The 26260-nt window shown below is 37.8% G+C and overlaps 1 protein-coding gene across 4 annotated transcripts in view; it reads right to left on the bottom strand.

Annotated features, from left to right (window-relative positions):
• COL14A1 (collagen type XIV alpha 1 chain) overlaps window positions 1-26260 on the bottom strand; it is a 113883-nt gene that overhangs the window by 41738 nt on the left and 45885 nt on the right. For all 4 annotated transcript variants that reach the window (XR_008509174.1, XM_036404364.1, XM_036404365.1 and 1 more), the window contains exons 14-27: window positions 23361-23500; window positions 21602-21728; window positions 20497-20636; window positions 17408-17540; window positions 16196-16267; window positions 15333-15484; window positions 11412-11541; window positions 10269-10391; window positions 8790-8939; window positions 8040-8156; window positions 6084-6230; window positions 3789-3863; window positions 2300-2439; window positions 990-1113 (exon numbers count right to left, since the gene is read on the bottom strand). Coding sequence is in view for 3 of the 4 variants with exons in the window: in XM_036404364.1 (XP_036260257.1) it covers window positions 990-1113; window positions 2300-2439; window positions 3789-3863; window positions 6084-6230; window positions 8040-8156; window positions 8790-8939; window positions 10269-10391; window positions 11412-11541; window positions 15333-15484; window positions 16196-16267; window positions 17408-17540; window positions 20497-20636; window positions 21602-21728; window positions 23361-23500 (1770 nt within the window). In the remaining variant the exon portion in view is untranslated. The remainder of the gene's footprint in view (window positions 1-989; window positions 1114-2299; window positions 2440-3788; window positions 3864-6083; window positions 6231-8039; window positions 8157-8789; window positions 8940-10268; window positions 10392-11411; window positions 11542-15332; window positions 15485-16195; window positions 16268-17407; window positions 17541-20496; window positions 20637-21601; window positions 21729-23360; window positions 23501-26260) is intronic.

Below are 26260 nucleotides of genomic sequence, written 5' to 3'. Positions count from 1 at the left end.
CATGGGCTGGCCATCAGTGATGAACAACCATACTAAGCATCATCTCTTATTCTTGGGGTTTCTCTCCCTCTATTTGTTATGCCGCTTTTTATTACTATTACTATCATTGTATTTTACTTTATTTCAACCATGAAACTATTGTCTCAGCCCACAAGCTTTACCCTTTTCTGATTCTCCTCCCCTTCCCACCAGGGCTAAGGGTAGGCAGTCAGTGAGCACTGTGTGGTATTTAGCTGCTGGCTGGGTTAGAGATAACAAAACTTTCCTGTTCTGGATTGTAGGGCACTGTCTACATTAACAACTGAGAATGTCATTGTAGTAAATGGAAAATTATTTTGATAATGCTGAAAGGAGATGCAATGCAACAGCTGCAAGAAATTTCTGTGAAGTCTGAAAATAATAAAACATAAGGTTTCCAACTGAAACAGATTTTAACCCTTTCAACCCTCATCTATAATTTCTTTATATCAGCAAGCTATTTTAAGGGATAAATTAAAATGCAACCTTAACAAACATCTTTCCCCATCCCAATCTTAAACATCCCATAGAGTCTTAACTGTCCTGGCTTATACCCAAACAGACACTCCACTCTCTCCAGTTTTCTACATGCTCTGCAAGCTTCCTCCCACCCTCTCCCCTTTATCACTTTTCTGCTCACTTGCCAAGCTGATTTCATATTACTCCCCATTCCACCTTCCAATACCCCCAAATTAATTTGATTTAAGCCCTCCTGCCCCTCTCCCTGCCTCCCTGATCCTTGTTATCACTATTGGTCAGTGGGGTGAATATGCAGCAGTAGGGGCTGAAGTGTGTAAACTACAGATTACAAAGACTTTCTAATTTCAGAGCCCAACCCTTCATCTCCAGTGTGGAGACAGCATGCTATTACTGGTTTTGCAGTGATTAATTAAGCCATTTAGCAAATGAGAAAGAAATACTGTTTAGAGAAGCAGGGGAAAAATCTGCATTACAATCTCATCCTTTCTCACCTGTTTTTGTATTTCCTCCTTTGTAGGCTATTTGCTGAATAGCTTCAAGAAGAGTTTCTTTTGTTTTGTATGCATTCAATTTAAATTCTGTCCTGGGATCATCACTAAACTGAATTATTGCCACCTGTGCACATAGAAGATGTTCATTACAAAAGCACCACCCACTGCGTGAGCAAAAAGTAAGTGAATTTGACCACTTAAAACAAGGATTTATCTTGTAACTTTGCTTCATCTTTAAATTGAAACCAGACTTTTTTCTCTTTAAAAAAGCTTTCAGTAAATAAAGTTCAATTTTACTCTGCAACTTTGGCAACCATCTAACACTTTCTGGTTTCATTTTGCAGCAAACAAGATGAGAGCAGTAATACCCACTTTGGCAGAAGCACTCTCAGTTGAGCCCAAAAGCAAAATCCTGGTTACAGCTGCTCACATGTGTACAGTTACTCATACTCAGAACTGCTGGGACTTAATTCAGTCTCCATGAATTAATAACTGCACATAAGTAACTTAAGCTAGGGAGCAAGAAAGATTCAGGAATGTATTTTGAAATATTGCCTCTGTCAAATGTGATACTACTGAGTTAAGACCCTGTATTACAATACTGTACACTAAGCCCCTACAACTCACAAAGCATATATTGATCTTCATATTCCATAAGTGATGCCCCTGATTTCAAAGGAGCTATTATGTTTAAATTTGTGACAAAGTTTCTGAAGCACCATTAATTATATTCTGGAAAAATAGCTGTATAGCAAGAAACAGTAAAAACTAAGTATTCTTCAGGGTTTGGACAAGTTAAAACTAATTTCCAATGAGATCCTAAATCCCATATTATACAGGTAACATTAAAAGCAGTAACATATTTGCCAATAATATGTTCTGGAGCACCTCTCTAAACAAATACATAAATGGAACAATCATTGCAAATTTTATTTCAAGCACTGTAGATTCTGTAGAGTGTGTGATTCAAAATAACAGAACCTTTAGTTTTCCTTATCAATGCCATTTTTAGCTTATTTATAAATAAACACTACAATGAGTACCAAAAGCATGAAAAAACTTAAATGTCATTTGAATTAGAGGAGACTGAAATGATACTCAGCCCTCATGCTACAAAAATTTATACTGAGAATTTTAACATATGGTGTGCATAAAAAGATATTGAAAAAAGATACTGACCTAGAGCATATTTTATATTTTCACTGAACTGTGAAATGATGTCAGTTACTTCTTGATTCATTTCACTTCTGGTCTAGTCTAAAATACCCTGTCAAGTCCATGCACCCTCCATCTCTGCACACATTGATTACCTGTGTTCCATCAGGACCAATCTTATCCAAAGCTCCAACAGTGCTATAAAGGAAGTTAATTATCTTATTGAAATTGTCATCTCCAATACTCCATGACCCATCTACCAGGAATGCCAGATCAGCTTTGGCTGCTTTGCACACTGAGGAAGAAAGCAAGAATTTTGGAATAAGAGCAATGCCTCAACTCAAAAATCTCAAAAATTACTTAAAAAATGCAACCATCATGAAAAGACCTTATTTAATATTAGTTAATACATGTTAGCTCAATGTTAGCTTCAGTCAACAGACCTGTTGGCATTGACCTCAGTGCAAGTGTAGAACCAGCTGAGCTTTGCAAGGGAGAATTGTCTGCAGCAATAGATCCTATCACAGAACACACTTAAATGGTTCTTTAAAGTCTGGCTTATCATTTCTATTTTTATTTAGGTTTTTAAGTAAACTCACACATGAACTTATGCAATGTCAACTCCTAGCACGACACAGTAAGCAAGATGACAGAATTTCAACTGTGGAGGTTCCCACTGGGAAAATCCATTCATAAAGTTACCCTAAGGTCTGCAGTGTCTAAGGCACTTCAACTGCACTGTGCAGGAGCAATGCAGGTTTCACCCATCTCATCTGATTCCAGCACATTCTTATGCAAAATGGCCTGCAAGAGCTGTACACTGCTCACACTTTTTGGGAAGTTGCTCACTCTTTCATGGGAACTGGGAACCTTCAACACTTCACAGAAGTCCAAGTCTACTGCTTGGGGTCAGAAGTAAACTGTCTCAAACCAAAGTTATGTTTTTCAACATATTTCATCTTCATATTTCAGCTAAATCCAGAGAATAGGACAAGAAGATATAAACTTGTATTTTTATTTTCTGTTGATTACTCCTTGGATGACAAAACCCCCTCATTATCTGCTCCTATGCAGTTCTGAACACACACACATATAAGGTCTTTTTTCCCTGTGCTTGTGGGTTAAATTCTCAATTTATACATGTCAGTTTGGTCCACAGACTTCAAGCTGATGTATTTGATCCTCAGTCTCCACCAATAATGCTCCTCTCACAGAAATATTATAAGCATCTGTACAAAATACAATGCATTCAAATAATCATAAAAGGAAGTCTGCATTTAAAGAGGAGAGTCTGAATATGGCCCATACTTTTCACATTACCTAAAGTAGGCATACTTAAAAATAATGCTGCTTTACAAGTTTAATTATCCTACAATGTTTGCTACAGTTGCAAAATGTGTATGGTTTAGGAGGTTTGGAAAAAGGAAGTGTCACATATATTAACCACCCTTTCAGCAAATGTTAACAGTACAACAATGATGTCAGATTTTTGGCTCATTAAATTTAGGCCAGCTGCCTTAACAGTGTTTCTACAGCAAATGCCTTGTGAGATCTGCTCCCCATAGGTCTAAAATACCATCAGAAGCAGAAGAACATTGCACCAACACTTTAAAATTACTAGAAACTCACACATGTAGCACTTACCCTCTTTTGCAGGTGGGATTGTAGGTGGTGGAGGTGGTGTTGAAGGTGTTGTTGGTGGTTGAGTAGGAAATGGTACTGGAGAATAAAAGAGGGAATATTCAAACATACCTAAAAGCCCAGTATCTTTAATAAACAGCATTTTCTACTCATCTCCACATGAAAAAAATTCATTATCCCTAATCCACTAGTTATGCAACTGGAGATAAATGTGGTGAGTGCACAAAAGAAATATCACCTGAAAGAGAATATTACTAATGCAAAACAATTAATGGCTGTATGTGCAGTATGAATGATACAAGAATACAACTGAACTACTATTGGAACTGCCCCTTTTTGAGATCCTCCAGTGTAGCAGACCATGTGCCAGCACTATTCTCGACCTAAAAGCCATAATTTGTTTTGAAAAAGGTCCATGTCCTTTTCTTTTCTCAACAAAAGTCCTCAGTAACAGAAAGTAGGTCTTTAGTCACTCTGGAAGGAAGATCATCTTAGTCCAAAATGCAAAGACAGAGAGGAAAAGCAAGCAAGTGCCTGCACTCAAAGCAGATCACAGTCTTCCCTGATGAAGACTTTTTTTAATTTGGTCAAAGACCTTGTTATGCATCCAGACAGAAACACAGCTCTGACCCCAATTCTGACAGGACTGTGGCTCTGCTGCCTGCAGCAACTTCTACTAAAGTTGCTTTATAGTTTCTGAAAGTGTCCTTCACTCTTCTGAAAATTGACATTGGAATTTCAGCCTTGCAGAGACGTAGGTAAATATCCAATTACTGATTGACAGCTTTTCTGAATGCAACAGCTTTATTTAGCACCTTTCAAGATGGCCCAGCTGACCTCTCAGAGATAAAATGCACATGCTTTGACTTCCAAAACTCTACGGGAGGAAAAGCTTCCACATTCATCCAAGGGGGGTTTTTTACCCCCATTTTTATTCAATGCATTTAGAATAAGAAGCCACAGGTGACAGAACATCAGTCCTCCAAATCTAAACTTATTTGCTGTAACGCCTAAGTTACATTTATAGGCAATGGAGAGTGTTAGATATGGCAACCTGAGAAAAGGAGCCTACATTTGGGAAAGCTCAGTGCAAACAGGATTCACTACATGTCCCCATCCCACTGTAGCTGATGGGAGTTTTCCCAGGGGCTTCAGCAATAGAAAGGGCTGGGACTCTGAAACACCTACACAGAAGTAGTGCCCAGGACCTCCATGGCCACAGCAACCCAGGACCAGACCCATGAAGAAAGGGTCACAGCTCCTGTAAGGTGACTTGAAAGGCTGCTCTCAGCACCAAAGAGATGCAGGTCACCCTGAAGACTGTTTCCCTTTTTAAAGTGAGACAATAGTTTACACAAATTATCAGAAACCATCATTCTCAAATGGACATATGGGCCAAGGTATGCTCTTCCTCATGCCTCCTAGCTCCCTGACCTGCAGAGCACACTAAACACAATTCCCCAAAAAGCAGGAGAAGCTTGGCTTTAAGAGAATGAGCCCTGGGCCATGAAGAATTGGGGTCATGCACCTGTGCAAGCTTTTCCTATGTGAAACCACAAATGTGGGAGGAAAAGAAGAAAATTAGAAACACTTTATACCCTGAGAGAAAGGGAACAGTATTGTGGTGTATAGCAATATACTGTGAGAAGACAGGTAATGCTGAGATTGGAAATGGGCTCAAAGAAAGATAAAATATTCATTCTAGTAGTCCCATGTTTTACTTCACAGTATTTTGAATTCATGACAGCAGGATCTTGCCTTCATAAAAAGCTGTGAGGTTTTTTTCCTTTTTGCCTGTCTTGTATTACTACTAATAATAATTAAAAAGTGTGGTTGGTTGGTTGGTTGGTTTGTTTCAAAACACTTAAATAAATTGGGTTTTGAGGTCCCATTTAACTGTAAATAATTCAAACACTAGTTAATTTTACTAAACAACAAGAGCTGCAGGAACAAAACTTTCTCTGCTTACCCATTTTTCTGTATTTTTTTCCCCAAAGTAATAGATATTCAGAGTATCCCATAGTGGGACTTTTTATGAAGAAAACTAAACCATCCTCCCTGTGTCTTTCTCATTAGAAGTCCAATAGAGTTGCTGAATGTGACTTAAAAATTACTTCATAGCAGTGGTGTAAGAATCCCGCACATCTGTGGAGGAGTCACAATGTACTTGAAAAATCAATAGCTCAGCTAAAGAAAACTGTGCAGGAATAGCACATGTGTGGGCAAAGGGCAGAACACAAGAAATACAATTGAGCATTATTGCTGCTGGCTGAACTCTCTCTCCTCTGTTTTACTCACACGTTGTCTCCGTGATGCTCACAGCAGGGCCCTCCAGCTCCTGAAGCTGTGTATGAACACTGACTTTATATTTGGTTCCAGGGACCAGCTCAAAGAAACAATGTCGAGGTGTCCCTCCACCAAGATTTACTTCTTGCTTTTTTCCATCTGGAATTACAAAAGAAACTATGAAAACTTTTTTTTTTTTTACTGTTTTATTGAATAATGTGATTTAAATCATAAATAAGAAGAGTACATAACGGCACATGAAGGGTAAGAGGTTGGCATAAGTTAATAAACTACATGCTGCCTTACTTTTGGAAACTGACCTCTGTGCAGAGGTCTCTAACATTTCATTATTCATACTAAGTAGGAGTTAAGGAATGTGTCAAACATCTTCAGGAAAAAAAGATTAATTTTGCCCCATGCACTGAAAGCAATAAAAATCACTAACACTGTCATGAACAGGCTTTGGATGTGGTCCTAAATTATGAGAGTCTAACTAGGAATTGTTGCATTATGTAATTCTATGGCATCTTTTGTCTATGCCTCTGGTTCTCAGCATACGTAATGTGCTTGGTCACAACAAAGGACACTGAACTAGATATCATATTCCAGCTTTCCCTAGTAGCCACTTGGCAAGATGGTTAAGGAATAGCATTTACAGGGTTCCAAAACTGATTCTGCTAAATTCTGAATTGGAAGATACATTGACAATAGAAAAAGGCTGGGTACTGGAAATAGCATAAGGCATGTTTTAATAACAAGAAAAACTTTATCACCATTTAAAATCTGCATCAGGAAGAAGTGAAATACAAGCAACTGATCTCATACTTTACAGAGTATATAAAAAATGACAAACAATCATTCAGTGCTTATCAGGTGTTACACTAGTATAAAAATATTTGATCACTGCCTGAACCAGACACACACCTGATTTGACAATCAAGTCCCTTCAGGATAAATATTAATAAGAAACATTTGTTCACACTCTGGGTTGTTCTGCTTGTATTTCGGTGCTTTCAGCTCAGTTAAAACAATTCTGGCAGTTCTACATGAAGAAAGTAGGATGTTGGCTAGCTCCCAGATGAGAGGGATGTCTGTGCTGGCTCAGGCAAGCCAAGATCTCTGCTTTCTGAATGGCTTGTCTGTATTTCATGGCTTCAAATAAACCTTATCAGCATCCACTTGCCATTCCACAAAAAGGTCATGCCTTTTTTCCCACATGATCAGGGTTACTGTCCATGACACCTTAAACACAGCCCATTAACTGCACTTCTCTCAAGTTATCCAAGGTTTTCATTTGCTGCTGGTCAGAAGACCACGGGTGTCTGCTTGGGATAAGAGAGTTGGTCTGCACAAACAGTGACAAAATGTCTTCTGGCCACACCTGAGAATCAGTGAGGCTGGAGAGGCTGTAATTTACCCTCTATATACACTGTGCTAAAAGCATCAAGACTCCTTGTGTGACTGCACAGCATGGTATCATGTTTATCAATATGAGTAACATTACTACTATAAGCTACAAAGAAGCATCAATAGAATGAGAACAAAACAAAACTGGACATTGTTCTGATTCTGTGGGCATGGTCTGGATTCCTTCAGAGCTTTTCTGCCCTCTTCTCCTGTCTATCCTAACCATACAGAGTACTGCCTGTGGTATATTTACTAACTTTGATGTATTCAGTTCATCCTTATCCATCTTTTGTTCCTCACAGCAGTGAAAAACTCAGATAATCACCTTTCTTCTACTGATAGATCAAAGTCTCTGACATAAAATGCACAAACTATCAATGTGTTTGACATAAAGGGACAGGGATACTACTCCATTCTGAAACTGTCAGGGTGTACACACCTTTCTTCTGTCCATCATTTCCAGTATTTCAGGAGCCAGACTACAGGTCTAACTGCAATTTCTATGCAATTCAATTCTCTGGATGGGACTGTAGCTGCGTACCAAATTATTGAGTAACTTACCCTCGAGTGACTCTATAACTACCCTGTAAGCAGTGGCATGTCTGTGGAGCTGCCACTGAGCACACAGACTTGTCATGCGGACTTGGTAGGAATCCAAATTCGTCACACCCAAATACACTGAAAATTAAATTTAAAAAAAATCAGTTTTATACCTCTAATAAGACATACAAGAAAAAAATGACAAAATTATTACAGTGAAACAAGTCTCAATTCATTTTTAACAAATAATGTCCATAGCTGCTTTAAAAAAATCAAGAAAATCTAAAAGAAGAATTTTAAAAAGTAGTGAAATTTAAAAACAGAAGTTTAGAACTTTAGGCAATTTACTTAAAACTAAATAATGAACATTGCTAAAAAGTTCAGTTATTACAAGTATAAAAGTATCATAATAATAGCAGAATTTCTGTCAAAATCGATTTAAAATTGAACTTTAGCTATATAAAGAGCAAATAATCATATATATGGACCTAGAAAAAATATACTAAATAGATTTTCATGAAGGAAATTTACATCTACTACTAGGCACATATCTTTTTGGCTAATAAATGGTATCTGCTTTATGATTCCTGTCTTGCTAACATCCAGCAGAGCACTGAAAAGCCTGGTAGAGTCTCATAGAAAGAGAGATTTTCATTTCAGGAAAACAAAGTAAGGTCTTCCACGTGAAAATTTATTCAGGGAGCTGCAGAAAGACACAGTTGTAAGGAAAACCAGCTTGTAGAGATCTGAGCAGCATGAAATCATTCTTACAGGTTTTGGCCACGCCTGTTAGGGCATCACTGAAGCCTGTTGAGTATGAAGCAAATACTTTAACACTGTACTCCGTTCCACTGAGGAGATTTAGAATGAGAATAGTATTAATATCATCCCCTACAAAGGTCTCCAGTGCAGGACCAGGAGCTGCAAAATATGAAATAAATTAGAAAATCATTTGCTTATCCACTAAATTAGAAAAAATTACAAGTGTTCATAAAGTTACTATTTTATGCCTTTTTTTTTTAACCATACACAAATGCAAAGACATTCTCCTCAATCCTTGCATGGAAAGAAGACACAACAAACACACAGGAAATTCAGCAGTGGGATTCATTAAGGCAGAGCTAGACACTGGCATCTGTTAAAACCCTTTTGTTCTGCTTCAGTGACTTACTACTGCTCTAAAGAGGCAGCCAAATATCTCCCCAGTTTGACTGTGTGCCAGGACCAACAGGGGGGACAGCAGATGCCAGCCAGCACTACACTCAGGGCTTCTTATACAACAGCATCATTTAATACTGTGCAAAAATGATAATGAAAATAGAAAATAATGAAACTTTCCCAGTCAGAATCACAAACAGCTCCTTCATCACCTCCCCTAGTTGTTCTGGATACACTTCAGAAACCAGGCAGCAGTATTGTCTTTGGACAGTATTTTAGTCCCTCAATGGTCACATATCTGTGATTTGCTGTCAATAGAGGACCCTGTTTTTCTAAAGAAATTTGAAGGATTCTGGATGTCCTGTCTAGCTGCAAAGTACAGGCGGGTAAAGGACGCAACACACACAAAATGGACAAGGAATAAAATGTCAAGTGTCTGAGAAGAAACGAAAACCTTTTATTGTGAGGGGAAGGAAGTTGAGGAACAGGAGAATACAGAAGAGAGGGGCAGGAAAAAGCAGACATAGTCTCTGAAAGATAGTCATGATAAAATGAAAAAACACAGACTGAAAGAGCTGGGAATAATTAGCCTTAGGATAGGAAGTCTAAGGGGAAATCTACTGCTGCCAACACCTACCTCATGCAAGGTGGTAGAGAAGATACAGACAGAATGTCTTCAGAGGCAAACAGGAAAATGTAGGAGAAAAAAGACAATATTGCAACATGGGAAATTTTTATCATATATTAGCAAAGACACTTCCAGTGACAGTAATCAAAAACTGGGAGAGATGCTTAGAGCAGTTTTAAAATCTCCATCCTTGGAGATATTATAAATTCAACTGGCCAGGGTCCACTGAAACCTGTTCCAAGCTGGCCCTGTTTTGTTCAGGGAGGAAGACCAGATGATCTCCAGAGATCCTCTCCAACCTGCATCATTCTGTGATTATTAAACTTTCATATTGAAAAATACGAGGCACCAAAGTTAATAACACTTTCAAGGCTGTAGCTGCAACTGATAGATTTAAGAAAAAAAATGAGTGAAAGATGATGTTCAGTCAGAAATAACCCAAAAAAATCAGTTTGAAAACTCACTGTTGACAGGTTTGTAGACAACTCTGTAACCCATTGTTGCTGAAGGTGGGGCATCCCAGCTGATACGTAATCTGTTGTACCACTCATCTGAGACTCGTAAATTCCTAGGAGCAGACAGGGGCACTGAAAAGAAACCAAACAGAGATTTTACAAGTTTATCTCATACAAGCGTACGCAGAAAAATCAAGATGTGCAAATAAAAAGAGTGTGATACCCATTACTCTCAGATTTACATGTAAAATTATCAGAATGAAACTCTTAATCAAATTCATCCTTTGTATTACTCAGTGGATTAACCACAAACTTTAATCAACAAACAATGAATTTTTGAATTAATTCCAAAATTTGTCCCTACATTTCTTTTAAAAAAAATCTTACTTTTGTTCCCTAAAAATGTAAGGTAATTTAGAGATAATTATACATTATATAGTTTCTTCCAATCCAAGTGCACTAATGTATAAATAATGCTCTTTTGAACACTTAATTCTGTAGAATGGAATCAAAGGACTTATTTACAAGTGATTTAAGGCTCTGCATAAATAGCACTTTAATTAAGACAAGTTATGTAAATTAGGAGAACACTTCAATAAAATTATACTATCATGACCACAAGTGCACAATGAAAGGATTTTTTACAATATACAGTAGAGAGGAAGTTTAAGCTACAGCCGAGTAATCTTTTGGTACTTGGTCAGAACTCTGGAGATAATGCAATCACTTTTTATAAAAAGTTCAGCAGCATTTCTAATGACCCTTAGAAAGCAATGATCTCACACAAAAGAAGATTTAACAGTACAATAGTTGGTTTGATACCATCTCAGCAAGCTTTGTTTACTTTTTTTCTGTATTAGTTGGCTTGCCCTTGGTGGGCTGGTTATCAAGCATTTGGCAGTTCTATTACTGAACAAGTTTCTGCAAACTCAGAGTATTTGAAAATAAAATACAGCTTGTCTTTTAGAAGAAACCCATTGTTTATAAATCAATCAACTGAGATTAATTTAAAGTTCAAGTCATATAAATCATGCAAAATAAGCCCACATATATACTAAAATACATTCCTACAGCCAACGAAAAAAGGCCACAAAGAGTAACTCTTTATTCATGCACATCCTGGCCACAGACAGGCGGAAAGTTTGTACTTACAAGTTTTTCCAGGAGCTGAGACACTGACTCCCTCCCCATCAGAATAGATGGGGGTTACAGTGACTTTGTATTCTGTATCAGGCAGCAGAGGGTGAAGCAGAAGAGTGTTTTGTCTGCCGGGCACCATTACCTGGAGGGTCAGAACATGCAGAAACAATCAAGCTTAATGACTAGAGACAAACAACTTTATCTTACATAGTCTCTGACAACACATTCCACTAGCATTGCTGTATAGCTTGCATTTTCAAATATTATCGATACTCTACAGTAAAATAAAATCACTACACTATCCATCCTTTTAACAGATCTACCATTATACCAAAACAAAATAAAGGAAATGTTCCTAGGAGATAACACTGTTTTATATTAAACCTATGAGACACTACAGGTCCATAACCCATTGGTATTGTTTGGATCAGAAATACTTAAACTATTTCACTGTACAGACAAAATACATCCTCTTGATGTATAAATTCTGGACCTACTTAGATTTTCTGAAGCTCAGTAATAAAGACTGCTTGTTTTGTTCTCTGGAGACAAAAAATCCTCCTTCCCTGGGAGGAAGGGAAATCAGGTTATGAGATCTGGAAGCATTGAACTGGGCAAGCAGGAATAAAAAATGTCTGCATCTGGTCTGGAGACTTCCTCTGGAGAGGAAGTAGGATGGCATCCCACAAATACCAAATTGCCATGAAACCTGGAAGATCTGCCAGAAAAATCCAACCAGCTGGTAGTAGAGCAGCTGTAGAAATTCCTCTGGTAAGTTTTTGTTCTAGAGTACATGCTTCAGCCTGCTGAATTAAGCATAGGGAAAGGTTTCCCTATAAGCAGCTAGTTCTAAAACTCTTCAATAGATTATTTTATTTTAGCCAGAACCTCAAAAACCAGTATCACAATAATGGTGGCAGGAGTGCCAAGCAAAGCCTTGCAATTGCTTAACTTGCCAGTAAAATTTAATCTCAGAGAGCCTCCAAAGCCTGTATGGGATCCACTTACATCACATGGTATAGGCATGGTAAAAAAGAAAAACTAGTCCTATGTTTCCTGTGCAGAGATCTGTGCTCTGAAGTGATGCTGTTGGAAGCAAGTCCCAAGGTCTGTCGTCACATTTTGGACATTCCCTGGCCCATGTCCATTGTGTGAATCTGTCACCTGAGCCAGCAACTACACGGATTTGGCAAGAAGTTGAGAGAAGCATAAGCCCTTTAAACTCATGGGGGAAAAGCAGAAAACAGGTCTATAAAAGGGTTTTGTTGTTTCAAAGAAGACTGATGCATGTGATGATGGCAAAGGTTTGAAGAAAGGTCTCACCAGTTTCACACTGCAAGATACATTCAAACTACTTCTAGTTTTGGCAAGTGATACAAAGAAGGAAATTTATCTAGTGCATCCAGGTGTTGAGACTCGTCAAAGTGCTTCATTCTTTGATTAAAACTGAACTAAAACCATTAATAAATATTCTTGAAAGATTTCCACATTCCTTTTCCATACACATGCATTCAAAACACACAAACTAAGTTTCTGAAAAAATCCAATCCAAATTTTTTAATTTTTTTAGTTTTTAGAGCAGTGGATGCAAGCATTGAGAACTCTCCTCTCCACATGTGCATAATCTTCCACAGATCAATATAACTTTCAGCAGTGAGAAACATTTTTGGCTTTAAAGAAAAAAAAGAAAATTGATCTTTCCAGTATGTACAGCACACCCAAGAACACACATGCAATTTAGAGCTTGACCTCTCTGTATTCTATTACATTTTCTAGTCCCTGATTTTCAGCCAATTGCATAAAGAATTATAAAGCTTATTAATATTTTTATGGAAAGGGAGGAGTAACTGAAACTTATATCACTGAAATCAGAGCCAAAAACTTAAGTACTCACCACAGAACTGTCACGCTATAGTACATGTAAGCCCAAATTCCACAAAACCTTTGGTTTCTGCCTAAAAAATGTACTTAGCATAGAAACACTCCCCTAAAATTGAACATCTGTGTTGTTTTATTGACATCTGTTGTGTACCTTTCAGGTGCTTGAAGCCACGTGGTAAAATACACTCCTTCAATTAAAATGTGCCTAATTCTAAGTGTAATCTTACATAAATCCTTTTTCAGTAAAGTATTTATGCACATGATACATTTCAAAGATGAAATGTGGTTAATCTGTTCATTGAATTGTAACCAAAGATAGTAAGGCTTGAGAGTGTACTTAAAATTAAATAATTTATGAGAATAGAGCCAAGATACCTACCTAATCATACAGTTTTATAATTTTATTTAATGAACTTTTGAGTCAGCTGTAATGTCATTTTAATAGTCACAATTTTAATACCTTTCCTACACTTTTAATTTCATTTTAACATAGTAGTCATTGAATACTAAAGCAGAATGACATTTATACCCCCGACTGAGCTAGAGAGGTGAAACAGTGAATCTGGCATCAGAATTTCAGAAAATCTGAGTTATTCTCAGAAGAACAGTACAATTTGTGCCATTATAGTGTGCAGGTTTTTCACTTTATCATATGGTATACTAACACATAGTTGAGGTAAGATCATAGAGCATGTTTCCTAGTCCAAAAGGATGCCACTACACTGAAAATTCATTTTCAGGTCATAGTTGAATTAGGTGGTTAAAAAGTACATTTCCAGCAGGGTCACATAAAAGATGAATAAAACTGAAATGGGAAAAGACAGATTCATATTTTCCTAGGAAAAATATATTCTACTCCTTTTAATATTTTTATTGAAATGTCCTGATATAGGGATAAAAATGTCAGCTGCTAAATATCAAAAGAATAAAATATTTTTTAACTGCCCTATGAAAAGAAGTGACTCAAGTGGCAGACACCAAGGGAGAATGATGGGGAATATTTTTTGCATTCTGAGCTGACTAAGGAAATAACCTTGAAATACACCACTTAATCTTTTAAATGTACTTAGAGCCATCTAGAAACTTTATAAGAGATTTTGTGGAACACTAATAATACTATGCTACAATACTGCACTACTATACTGCACTACAATACTAAGTTTTCCCAATTTAAAAATAGTTTTTAAAAAAGGTACTTAGCCTAACTGAATTCTGAAAGTATCTCAAAAATTGTGAAGTCTTAAAATAATGGAGCTCAGGCTTCTTTTTTTTTTGCAGGGGAGGGTGTGTGTTTTGGTTTGTTTGCTATATGCTCCAAAGAGTACATGCAGTGCTCTTCATTCTTTCAATTATTTTCTGAAGTCTTAATGACCAGAAATTTTTCAGTGTAGGACATGTTTAATCTTGATCATCACATGGTATTGGAAAAATAAAATAAAATTCTCAGGCACTTAGATTAAAAAGTGCTATCCTTATTGTGATATGTTCAGGTTCATCAGAAGTATGAAAAGTCTGCATTTGAACTTTAATTTCATTGCGAGAAGAGAAGAGAAGAGAAGAGAAGAGAAGAGAAGAGAAGAGAAGAGAAGAGAAGAGAAGAGAAGAGAAGAGAAGAGAAGAGAAGAGAAGAGAAGAGAAGAGAAGAGAAGAGAAAAATTGCTGAAGGAAAAAAAATTGCTTAAGACTGTGAAAATATTTAAGTGTCATTAAAACACAATCTCAGGATAGAAGAATGCCTAGGAGTAAAAAATAAAATTAAAAATAAAAAACCCAACTTGGATGAATTTAAAAAAGGACAGGGAAAAAAAAAGCCAGCTCCTCTTTAACTGTGAGCTCATCAAACATTTGTGTGACTGGGCCTTGATCTGACGTTCGACTGCTGTTGCCTGCAGTGCAGCATGTGCTGTGCAATTAGAACTTTGAGGTTCAAGCTCACAGTAATATCAAACACAGATCCTTTACTAATTGCAACAAAATTGTCATATAAGAAGATATAATTTCTTAGCAATTATTAAAGAAGCTTGTGAAGTCAATAACAAAACTCATACAGACCATTCTTACTGCTTCCTCAGCATGGTCCCCTTCTGCAGTGAGATAGGTCACTCTGAACTGCTGAGCACTGTAGTCAGAAATGTCCCATGTCACTCTCAGACTTGAGGTTGTTTCATCATCTATAACAAGGTTTCTGACTCCTGTTCTAAAAACTAAATCCAAGAAATATTAATTGATATTTTCTCAATTATATTTTTAGATTTAATATAATTTTTACTTTGTGCTGATTATCATCAAGTATGCAAGCTCTCCTGAAGTCATGGTGGCTCTGAAGATCCACAGTGGGGCAAAACCATGTAACTCAGTCATATTTGGGCTTAATAAGACAAAAACTGTAAGCACTTATTAAAAGAATAGCTATCCTATACTTCTATTAACATATAATATCCCATCTGCTTTGTTTTTCTTACTCAGTTCATGGAGCTTTAAAATAATCCAAGCTAGAATGCTACAGAAGAAAAATAACCCAGAAATCTTGTTCCTTAAAAGGCAATTGTCTAATTACAAGAAAAGAAAGAGAACACTCAAAACTAAACAAAATTCTGAAGAGTTCCCAAGCTCACATTTATAAAAGAAAAGAGAAATTCTAGGTGAATTTTCCAAATCAGTCTCTGTGCTCCTCAGTAATACCACAGAGAGTCCCCACCCCGAGTCAGGGGTTGGCTCCTCATCCATGCCAGGCCTGTGCAGGAGGTTGGGCACACACAGAAGGGGGTGCAGAGCAGCACAGTGTGCACCTCTCAGCAGTGACCTGCCTTCCCTTCAGGAGCATCCTCAGCAGGATCCCAGCTCTGCCCCCAGCCCTAGGGGTGCCTCAGTGCTCTGCACTCAGCGTTTGAACTGCTGGCATTTGCTCTGCTCACCTGCTGTGCTGGGCTCAGGGCTTGTGGCACTGGTGGTGGTCAGTGTGCTGGGCACTGTGGTCGCACTTGCAGCTGAAAGACAGGACTCAGTCACTAACAGCTCAACAAAACATGGAAGTCACAATATTCTTCTTGTATGTCTAACTGTGACAATGAAACTGTGTGCTCACACCTACAAGAATCCCACACACTTCAGACATTTCAGAGACTACAAGGGAATTATTCATTTAGTTTACTTTAGGCACATATATTTGCAGGATTAGCATTTAGATCTGCAGATAAGACATAATCATAAACTGTTTAATTAAATAAGAATGCATATATTTTCACAAATTTCTGGCTGAACTATACACAATAGACTTCCACTTTGACCATTTGTTAAGGTTGTCAAATTAATTAAACTGAACGTTTTTTTAAGAGTGTTTTACTTCTGTCCAAGTAAAAACCAGACATTCAGCAACTCTGGGAAGTATCAGCATCATTTGGATGGGTGTGGGCTTCTTGCTTTAACAGAAAATTTAGAAATAAGCCTGCAGTTAAATTACTAAAAACAAATAAATTTTAGAATTTACACCTAAGAAATAAAGTTTTTTACTTATCCAAGTAATTATTGATAAAAAAGAGCAATCTTCCTGAAATACAGGCCACTGTTTTGATAATAAACTATAAAATAAGCTGGACATGATTATCAAGTTTTATCTTTGTTACTTTCATGTCAATGCCACTGGAGGCCTGTGTAAGCTTTTTGGACCATTATTTAAGCTAAGAGTGAGTTCACCTCTAGTGACTATAAATGACATAAATAAAAAAAGAGTATATTGAAAATGCCCAACAAATTAAATTCCTGTAATTTTTTTACTTTAAAACATTTAACACACATCCCTTCCAAAATCTAATGTACCTTCTCATAAGGAACCTGTTTCAAAGCCTAAATATTAAAATGTAGGATGGAAGAATATCTACCCAAACCCAAAGGTTATTAATACCACAGGCTCAGAAAAGGAGCCAAACCACTATTTTGATTCAATGCGATCTATCACATAATATTAAATAGGAAAAACAAAAACTAGTCAGGAAAGCCCTGGTGCTAAACCACCACATTCTTCAATATTATAGCTACCCAAGATGAACCATGTTTTATATATAAGGTAGGTGCCTCAAATGTAAATCATTTAAACATTTTTTTTAATTACAATCAAGAGTTTTTCTTACACGTAGCTCCAAGAATAGCAACAACTTCGCTTTCACTTTCATCATTAAAAACTGCCAGCAGAGAAACTTCATATTCTGTGTCAGGCAACAGACCCTCTATAACGTGACTGTCTGCATCTCCGTTTATGACCACCTAAGTTAAACAGCAAGATTGAAGAATATCAGTTCAGCATCTGATTATTTTACAGTAATTGACTACAATGAAAGAATGAAAATAGATTTTCCTTTAAAATAAATTAAATCTATACTCAGTTCTGCCCAAAAAATTTATTACTACCACAGAGTACATCTGGAAAAAACACTTAAGAATATTTAAAATGTATAGTATGATGTTTTCACCAAAAGCTATTTAATTGCTAAAGCTGACCATATGCTTTTTTTTGAATCACTACCATTCAAAATATTTATTAATAAAACAACATAACAGGATAGATTAACTTCCATTTGTATTTCTACAATTCAAACATTGTTATGACAAATGCATTCAGTATCTTCCCTGCCTTAAATCTGTTTCAATATCAGAACTGTAATCTCGGTTATGGTTCCACATTTCTGAATGGAACTTGAAAGAACACATGCTTCAGACTTGAGGATTAGGAGAGATGTGCTGATGATTAGTTTCCTATATGGTGTGGAGTTTTAAACAGTCATTTTCCTCACTTCTAGCTGTGACAGCAGCAGAAGATTGACATGCAATGTAAACTGTAAGCTGGTTTCACTTCAGATTTTTGTGTGTTTCATTTATTTTATTGGAAAGGATAACCAGATGGGGAGGAGCTGGGACAAAAGGGACAATAAAACAGAAGGTACAGGAGCCTGAGCAGTAATTCTGGTGAAATGGACTGGCCAGTTTTGGGAATAGTTTTCAGGTTACACAAACTACAATAAAACAACCTTTCTCTGGGTTAACACTGACAAGTTTTTAAAGGTGGTCCCTGCATACTCAACATCAAAGTAGGACTTATAGTGGAAATCAAACAATAGATATGTCCTGTGTAAAATCTGCCACAGAGCTTTGCAGAAACAGTGAATCACACTTCATTTTTTTAACCACCACAGGAGTTTCCTGAGTTGGTCCTGGGGAAAGAGGACCATAGCACAATCACAGATCTTCTGAACTCAAATACAAAAAGAAAAACAGAAAGAAATAAATTGGGGCCATGCCTTCTACTACTATCAAGTAATGAATCAGGCATCCCATGCTGCACACTTTTTGGCACAGATTTTCTTGGAAAATTTCAGGAATAAGCTTTGAGTCAATCTAGCTGTATACTAAGTAGGTGCATGCAATTCCTTTCTTTTCAACTCCCCAGTGCCTCTAGTTGTGTATCAAATAATTATAAAATATCAATGCATAATTACTCTGTCACAAGTAACTTTGGCATACTTTCTGAAGCATCACTTCCTTCAACCTCCCCTCCTAGCTACAAAAAACACCACAAAGTGCTGAACTTTCAAGTGGGCAGGACAAATAGCAGCAACAAGCACACGAGTACAATAGTATGCATTCTCTACTGTATGCCAGAAATAAAAGGTCCCCCTTAAAATTATTCTGGTTTTTTAGTGCCAACACTTGACTGCACTCTCCTCACCCTTCAGCAGAGTGGGATGAGAGGTGTGTGATTAACCACTGTCCCCTGACCCCTCTCAGATAATTGGCAAGCTGGGTCTTGGGAGAAAGAAGGAGGGATTGCATGTCCTTTGTCTGCATGACTGATCACTTAGCTGGGAAAGAAGCTTAAAGAGGCAACAGCCTGGAGGTATTGTGCTATCCTAGGCCTGACCCCATTAGAGAGTTCATGCAAGGAGAACAGAAAGCAGCTAGGGCATCTTTATTATTTCAGCATTCTAAAGTATTATAGCCTCCAGCAGTTCTTTGTGAATACAGTGAACAAGTAGAACCTTAGCAGTTCAAATAGTTCTTGATAATTTATTCTCACACTGGAAGAATACAGATATTTCAAATCTCACTTAAAAATGTGACTTGAGGGCTTTCCCTGGCAGCTACTCACTGGAACTGAAATAGAAAAAAATGAGTTCATCTACTGCAGAAGAAACTGCTAGTGGATGACCTGTGTCCACTCACTCATCTGCCAACTCCTTCTTTTCCCTGCTCACATCTCTGATTTCTCTCTTTCTTGCATGACTACCTCTTACTAGGTGAAAGAGAGGAAAAGAATCAGGCTAAGCTAAATTTACAGAAAAAATGACACATAACCTAAGCTATAATGACTCTTTCCGCCCTAATGGATGACAAAATATTGCATGAAACCTAGGGCCAGGTGTGAAATGTCATTTTTCCCCTGAGTTCTGTACCCAGATAAACAGTTTGCAGATGTGGCCTCCGCACACACTGCTGATGCCAAGAGAGAAAGATGTTTGAGAGTCACTAAAGACTGAGAAGTACAAAAGAGGCCAAAATAATGAGTTAATAAATAAAGAAAAAGAGGAAATGAGACAGACTATGAAAATTTGGGAAAGGAGAGAAAGTGTCTGTCTTTCTACTTCGAAAAATAAAATTAAAAAGGAAAAGCTAAAGGGATGAAAATAATTTTAAAATTTAGACTGATGGAAAGGGTACTATGGAAAAGGTGTACAAGGGCTTAATGCAAAAAATACAGCATGAGAGGGAAAAAAGAGAAAACATAAAGATGAATAGATGAACAATCTAATAAATTAACTATACACTGTACACTTTTCCCTTTGTAATTTTACTGTGCCCAGCACATTAGACAAACTTGGAGCTTTACCTGAGGATATCACTACTCTGGCTCAGCTACCATCTTCACATCAAAGTGAAGAACATGAACCTCTAAAAACTGAAGTGGCCCCAAAAAACAATGCTAGTTCTAAGGCTGTTGGCACATTACAGATTAGATTGACTAGTCACAAAATACCTCTTCTTTCCCTACTTTCTCTTCAAAGCAAAACTGGAATATTAGTTTGATTTTTGTTTAGAGAGCTTTGCAGTGGGGCAGATTTTTCTGTAAGTCAATTGGCCATATTTAATTAGCAAACATTGCTGCATAGTTGTCCTCAGAATGGAATTCTCCCTCCTTTTCACCCCTCAGGATGTCAAGGCAACTTACCTCCTCAGACTCCCCCCCATCCAAAGGAATCCATGCCAATCTGTAAAAAGCAATATCTGATGAGGTGGGCTTCCAGCTGACCCTGAAACTATCTGTGGATACTTCATCAATTTCCAAATGCTGGGGAGTTGGAACTCTTTCTGGAAAATATTACACACAAGAAAAGTGAGAGTGAATTATGCTCTGACACTTCCATAGATGGCAATATCAGGCACACACCACTTTACTTGCAGTTTCTTAAAGGAGTATAACATGGGAGGTAGTTACCAAAGGCACTACAGAATTCTTTGCCCACTTATTTGTTCTTAGAGAAGTAGTTCTGTAGTTCAGGGAAGGGAATAGACTCTTCATTCTAACTGGACAGGCCTCCTTATCCTCTCTCCACTGAAGGAGCTGCATGAAACCCTAAGTCCATCTCCTTTGCTCAGAGCTCTGTCACCAGGCTCTTTTCTTGTACCTCAAAGCCAAGTCCCAGTCTCTGCCTTTTCCAGTCACTGTATACATTTCCATTTGCACTTTGCATGTGTCAAGATCTTGCTCCATACATGTATGTTCTCCCTTCCTCTTCCACCTCATCTTTCTCTTTCCTCTCCTTCGTCCTTTCTTTTCCCATTGTTGTTGGAAAGCATTGATATGTGTCATCAGCCATTTGTTTAATGCAGACCTACAGTTACAGAAACTATAACTGTGTTAAACAAACTGCAGGAACTTTGAATGTCGTATGTATTCTCCTTTTGATGTAGTTCCTCTGTATGTATATAAATTTCTATCCCCTAGTGCCTGGATATTTTAGTGGTTAAATGTATGATTCAAAACTCATCACACTTCATCTGGAGGTACAAATGCCATCTCACTGAATAATGCTTCAGAAAGCTGTGGAGATGTTTTCATGATGTCAAGAGATTACTCATGTGAGTAAAGAGGCAACTGGCCCCATAGTATGGGAGCAAAGAAGCCAAGAGTAGCAATGAAAATAACAGAAAGCATTCCATATATTTGAATTCACTGGCCAGAGACCTTTGCTGTAACTAATCTTACTTTCCAGTAACATAAGAAAGTATAAAATTTCTTCTTGGAAGGCCTTCAGAAGTTCAGCAATACTTACTTGTGGTAAAGCTGCCAGTAAGTGGTTCAGATTGTCCCTCATCATACTGGGAGAAAAGAGCAACAGTATACTCTGTAAGGGGTGCCAAACTTTTCAGAGTATGGGTTGAAACACGACCAACTTCCACCTAGAGAAAGCATGATTTTCAGTAGATATTGACCATACAATACATTATCAGTGTGTGACATTCTTCTGGGTAATAATGATACACAAGAAGAATGTCATGCAATAAGAAGAGAAATTCAGTGAAACTACGAACAAGTATAAACTCAGGTCCATCACAGCTGAGAAAACTAGTTATAATAGAAAAATTACAAAAAATGAGAATTTTGTATTCATGGCAAACCATGAAAAAAGAGAATTCAGCCTTAGTAAGCCCAGCTGTTCAGCTAACATCAGCACCGCATGTTCAGGAACCCAGAAGGGGAAGAAGCTTTTTGTGCTGCTAAACCTAACCTCTTGTCATGGACAATCACTGCATAAAACCCTTATGTTTAACATTTGTCAAGAGACAGATGAGAGATTTGTCTGGTCTCTCTCCAGGCTGCAGTTAAGTGACTTTGCCAGGGACATAAAACTCAAAGCTGTATAAACAATTTATCAGTCCAACTATTGAGTGCCACATTAGCTCAGCACCACAGGGAAAATGCTACCAGTGCAGAGCAAACAAGAACATGCCACCTGTTCTGTGAACAAAGGAAAAGTGAACTGGACATTCACTCACATTACAAAGTGTACTACAATGAGCCTGAGATGTTCAAATACCACTGTCACCAGTACAGTCCGGCATATTATCTGTATTAAGGGTAATCAATGGGAAGAAGTCAAATGATTTCTAATTTAAATTTTAAGGGACCTAGCATAGAACAAAGAAACAAAACATTGCATAGGTATGCTCCCCTCTAAAGCTGAGAGCAGTTTCTTCAGGTTCAATACAAATATTCCACTTTACACAGATGAAAGGCCAGATATGTCCCAGAAGAAACATAATTACAGATAACTACCATTAAAGACTTCTTTTTCTCGAGGGCCAAGTTCTCCATGACAACTTATTTCCTAAGGGACCTGGACTGTTTTAATAATCAAACCCACTTTAATAATCAAACCCAATCATACCCATTTTTAAATGTGTATTTAAAAAAAAAATATTTCAGTATGAATCATTCCATCCCATTTTGCATTCTATCACAGAATTCATGCTGCTAAAAGGTATTATAATGCACCCTTGGTAACAAGGCAGAAATAAATATTGCAAATTATTAAATGTAAGAGTCTAAGTTAGAACATCTTGGTATTGCCTTAGCACTAACTTTTAACTCTGTTAAAGCCAAATCCTTTTTCTAGCAAGTCTCAATATAGAATTAAAGCAATACATTTCGAGAAAATGTGGCAAAGCCTTCAGATGGTCTTTTTGAATGAGCTTGAGTCCATGATATGTGATCCATCAAAAGTCTTATTATCTGAACTGAATAAAGAATAAAAATTTCCATACTATACATTTAGTCAAGATCCTGCTCCTAGCAAACCACTATCCCCTGGTCTCCCTCAGTTTATGTGCCCCCAGCTGCTCAGAGTACTCTCCCCCACACAAACATCCAACATTAAGCAAACTCTTATTTACACCAAGTTTCCAAATTCTCTTGCAAATCTTTTTTTAGAGCTTGCATAGTAGCTTTTGTTTATAAACATTATCCCTAATAATTACAGAAGTTTGGGAAGGTTTGAGACTGGTTAAGGGAAAAGTGTTGCTAAAATTTACCTCGTTGGTTTCTGTCCCGTCTGTTTTAACGTACATGATGCGATAGCCATTTACGTTTTTGGAAGCAGGATCCCATGAGAGCTTAGCACTATTGTGTCCAACATCAGAAAATTTCAAGTTTGCTGGTGGACTTAAAGGCACTTGAAAAGAAAAGAGGCAAAACCATGAAAGCGATCCCAGGTTTTAGCTGTGAATTTTTTCATGTCTTAATAATAAATAGTATGTTTTCCATTCAAAATTTTATATCACCAGTCTTTTTATTCAAAGGCCTATATCAATGGAGCTACAAAAGTACTTAAAGGCAGGTAAAAGGGCTTTGCTTTTTAATTAAATAGAACTTCCAGATTTTCTAAATGTATCTCAACTGATATTGAAAAATAAATAGGTTATGATGTTGTTCACTGCAGATATCACAGCAAGATCTAGCCTACAGAACACTTGCAATAGATTTTGGGTTATATTTGTGAATTAATTTAAGCCAGCTAGTACTTCATCCTATACACATTTGGTTTTCATGTGTATCCTGTATCCCAGCAAAAATACTTCATGACAGTAGAATTTGGGCAAAAAACCTTCTGAATCCTGAAACACCTTGATATAAGGGAAAGTTTTTCCAAAAAGCATAACCAGCTGAGAAGATCTCCAAAGATGCTACTTTTATGTCTGCCTACCCTTTCTGTTAGGAAACCTTAGCTGTTTCCCAACAACAGTCCCAGTTAAAGTCTTACTTTTATTCTATATATTCCTTGACTGTCACGAGCTGAAGGAAAATGAGGTCATGCAAGAGACAGACTCAGATTACATCCACTTCTCTGTCACACCACAGAAAGCAATTTGTGCTGTCTGTTACTCTCAGCAGTAGGTTCTGTATTAGTCCAACATCTGCTACTTTCCTCTGAATGTTAAAACCTTTCTCCATCCATCCTGCCTTCACACACACACTCCCCACCAGTCCACGTGGACAGATAAATATCAGCACTTCAGAAGCTGCTTTCCCCACACAATAGCACCTGGGAAAAAGCAAAGATTTTAAAGGCCTCATATATTCTGTGAGATCTCTAGCCAGGCCATTTATCAATGCAGAATCTGCAACCAGCTTAGGAACAGTGAAGTCAGCTTGGCTCTGAGAAGAAGAAGACGGGAACACACTGGAACTGTAGTAGATGGCTTTGCCACACATTCTGGCATTCAGCATATTCCTCTGAGTCTGGTCAAGGGAGGTTCACGTGCTGGCTTTCCTTTCCACTTTCTGTCATCATGAAATGCACTTCATTCCACCATCCAGGTCATACAACAAAATGTGTCAGTCTCAGCTCCTTCCTCTTGGAACCAACCTCCTGACAGCACTGCTCTCAACCACACAGGCAGTCCTGGTGCCAGACTTACGTGATATTTACAGTGAGTCTTGGATGAATCCTGGCCCCAAAATGAAACTACACCCTAGAATGAGCTTGCTGACCATGTCTCTGTTTGGCATAGGGAAGGTTTTGCTACAGTAACCAAGATGATGCAATGAGTAGAATATTATTTACTAAACATAGATTATTAGAAAATACACCTAATACTACAGCAAATTTGGCAGATCACTCTTCAGGCAGATATATGCTGCAGGAAGAAAATACCAGGTAGCCTATTCATTAATTATAAGCCAGAAAAAATCACACTGGAAGAAAAAAAAAAGGGAAAAAAAAGAAGACAAAAAAAAGAAGCTTAATCAGATTCTGAACCGGTAAGGCATTACTGTTAAACACCAACAATTAACAATGTGGGACAGGCATGATCACAAGGATCTTTCTCCCTCCCAGATTGCCCCACTGCTTGATTCATCTAAGCCTGCTAGCAGAGGGCTTATTTGAATAGCTGCATGACAGGATCCTTCCTTCAGTCCTATAGACCAGAGATGGCTGCATCGTGCCATCCTAAAAAGAAATGAAGGCTGCAGAGAAGTGAGGGTTTCTTTTTTATTCTGGTCTAGTAGCAGCAGTAGTGATGATGGGCTAACTAACACGTTACAAGCTTCTGTGATCAGACAGTGGTCATGAAAGCTCAGCTTGTGCCAATGTATCTGGAATTTGTATGTGATATTCCATCCAATGTGTTAGCCAGCTTTAGAGCTCTACATTCTCCATATGGTATGAAATGAATAGAAGCTGGCACAGCCAAAAAATACATAAACTACTGTTTAGGAGAAATGAAAATCTGATACTGGGTAGATATTGGCCAAAGGCCAGGGTGAGAGATACAGGCGGGGGTTTGGCGGGGGGCTGTGCAAGATGAGGAGTGAGGCATAAAGAGACAGAGAAAGGTAGGGAGGGATAAGGAGCCAAAGATTCGATTCTCTTTGTTGGGAATCTTCCACACTCATTTCAAGTTGACAAACATGCCCAAGTTGCAGTAGTTTGCTATTGGAACTTGTCTGTCCACAACTGTTCTCCTAGAGCAAAACACCACACTCTCCCAGCAAACACCATTCCTAGAGCTTTTTCCACTATTGCTTGCTGACCTTACAAGGAATTGCTCTGGGGTTTATTTTCCCTAGCATTCACATGCCTGAACTTCTCTCACTTATTAAATGTAAGTCACTTTCACCCTGACTGGATTACTCATGCCAGGAGCACAAAATAAGAGGATTCACTCACTCCCCTGCTGGGAGCAATAGAGATGTCACTGAACTCGGTCCCAGAAATGTCCCAGAAGTAAAATTACTTATTTTCAATTCCTTTGTCTTCCAAAGGCAGGAGCTATTTAGAGAGCTGACATGCAGTCTGTGTAGTTTGCAGAGGACAGAATTTAGCTGGCAAAATCCTTGCAGCTTATTAAAAACACACCATCTATCATGAGCGCACAGGCACTTTCCAAGCCTCCATTTACCAGATGTTGCGCAGCAGGGGCTGGACAGA

Source organism: Molothrus ater, chromosome 1 (assembly GCF_012460135.2).
Source record: "Molothrus ater isolate BHLD 08-10-18 breed brown headed cowbird chromosome 1, BPBGC_Mater_1.1, whole genome shotgun sequence".
Lineage (NCBI taxonomy): Eukaryota > Metazoa > Chordata > Aves > Passeriformes > Icteridae > Molothrus > Molothrus ater.
Note: the sequence above shows the minus strand (reverse complement) of the source record. Positions and strands in the feature narration are given on the sequence as shown.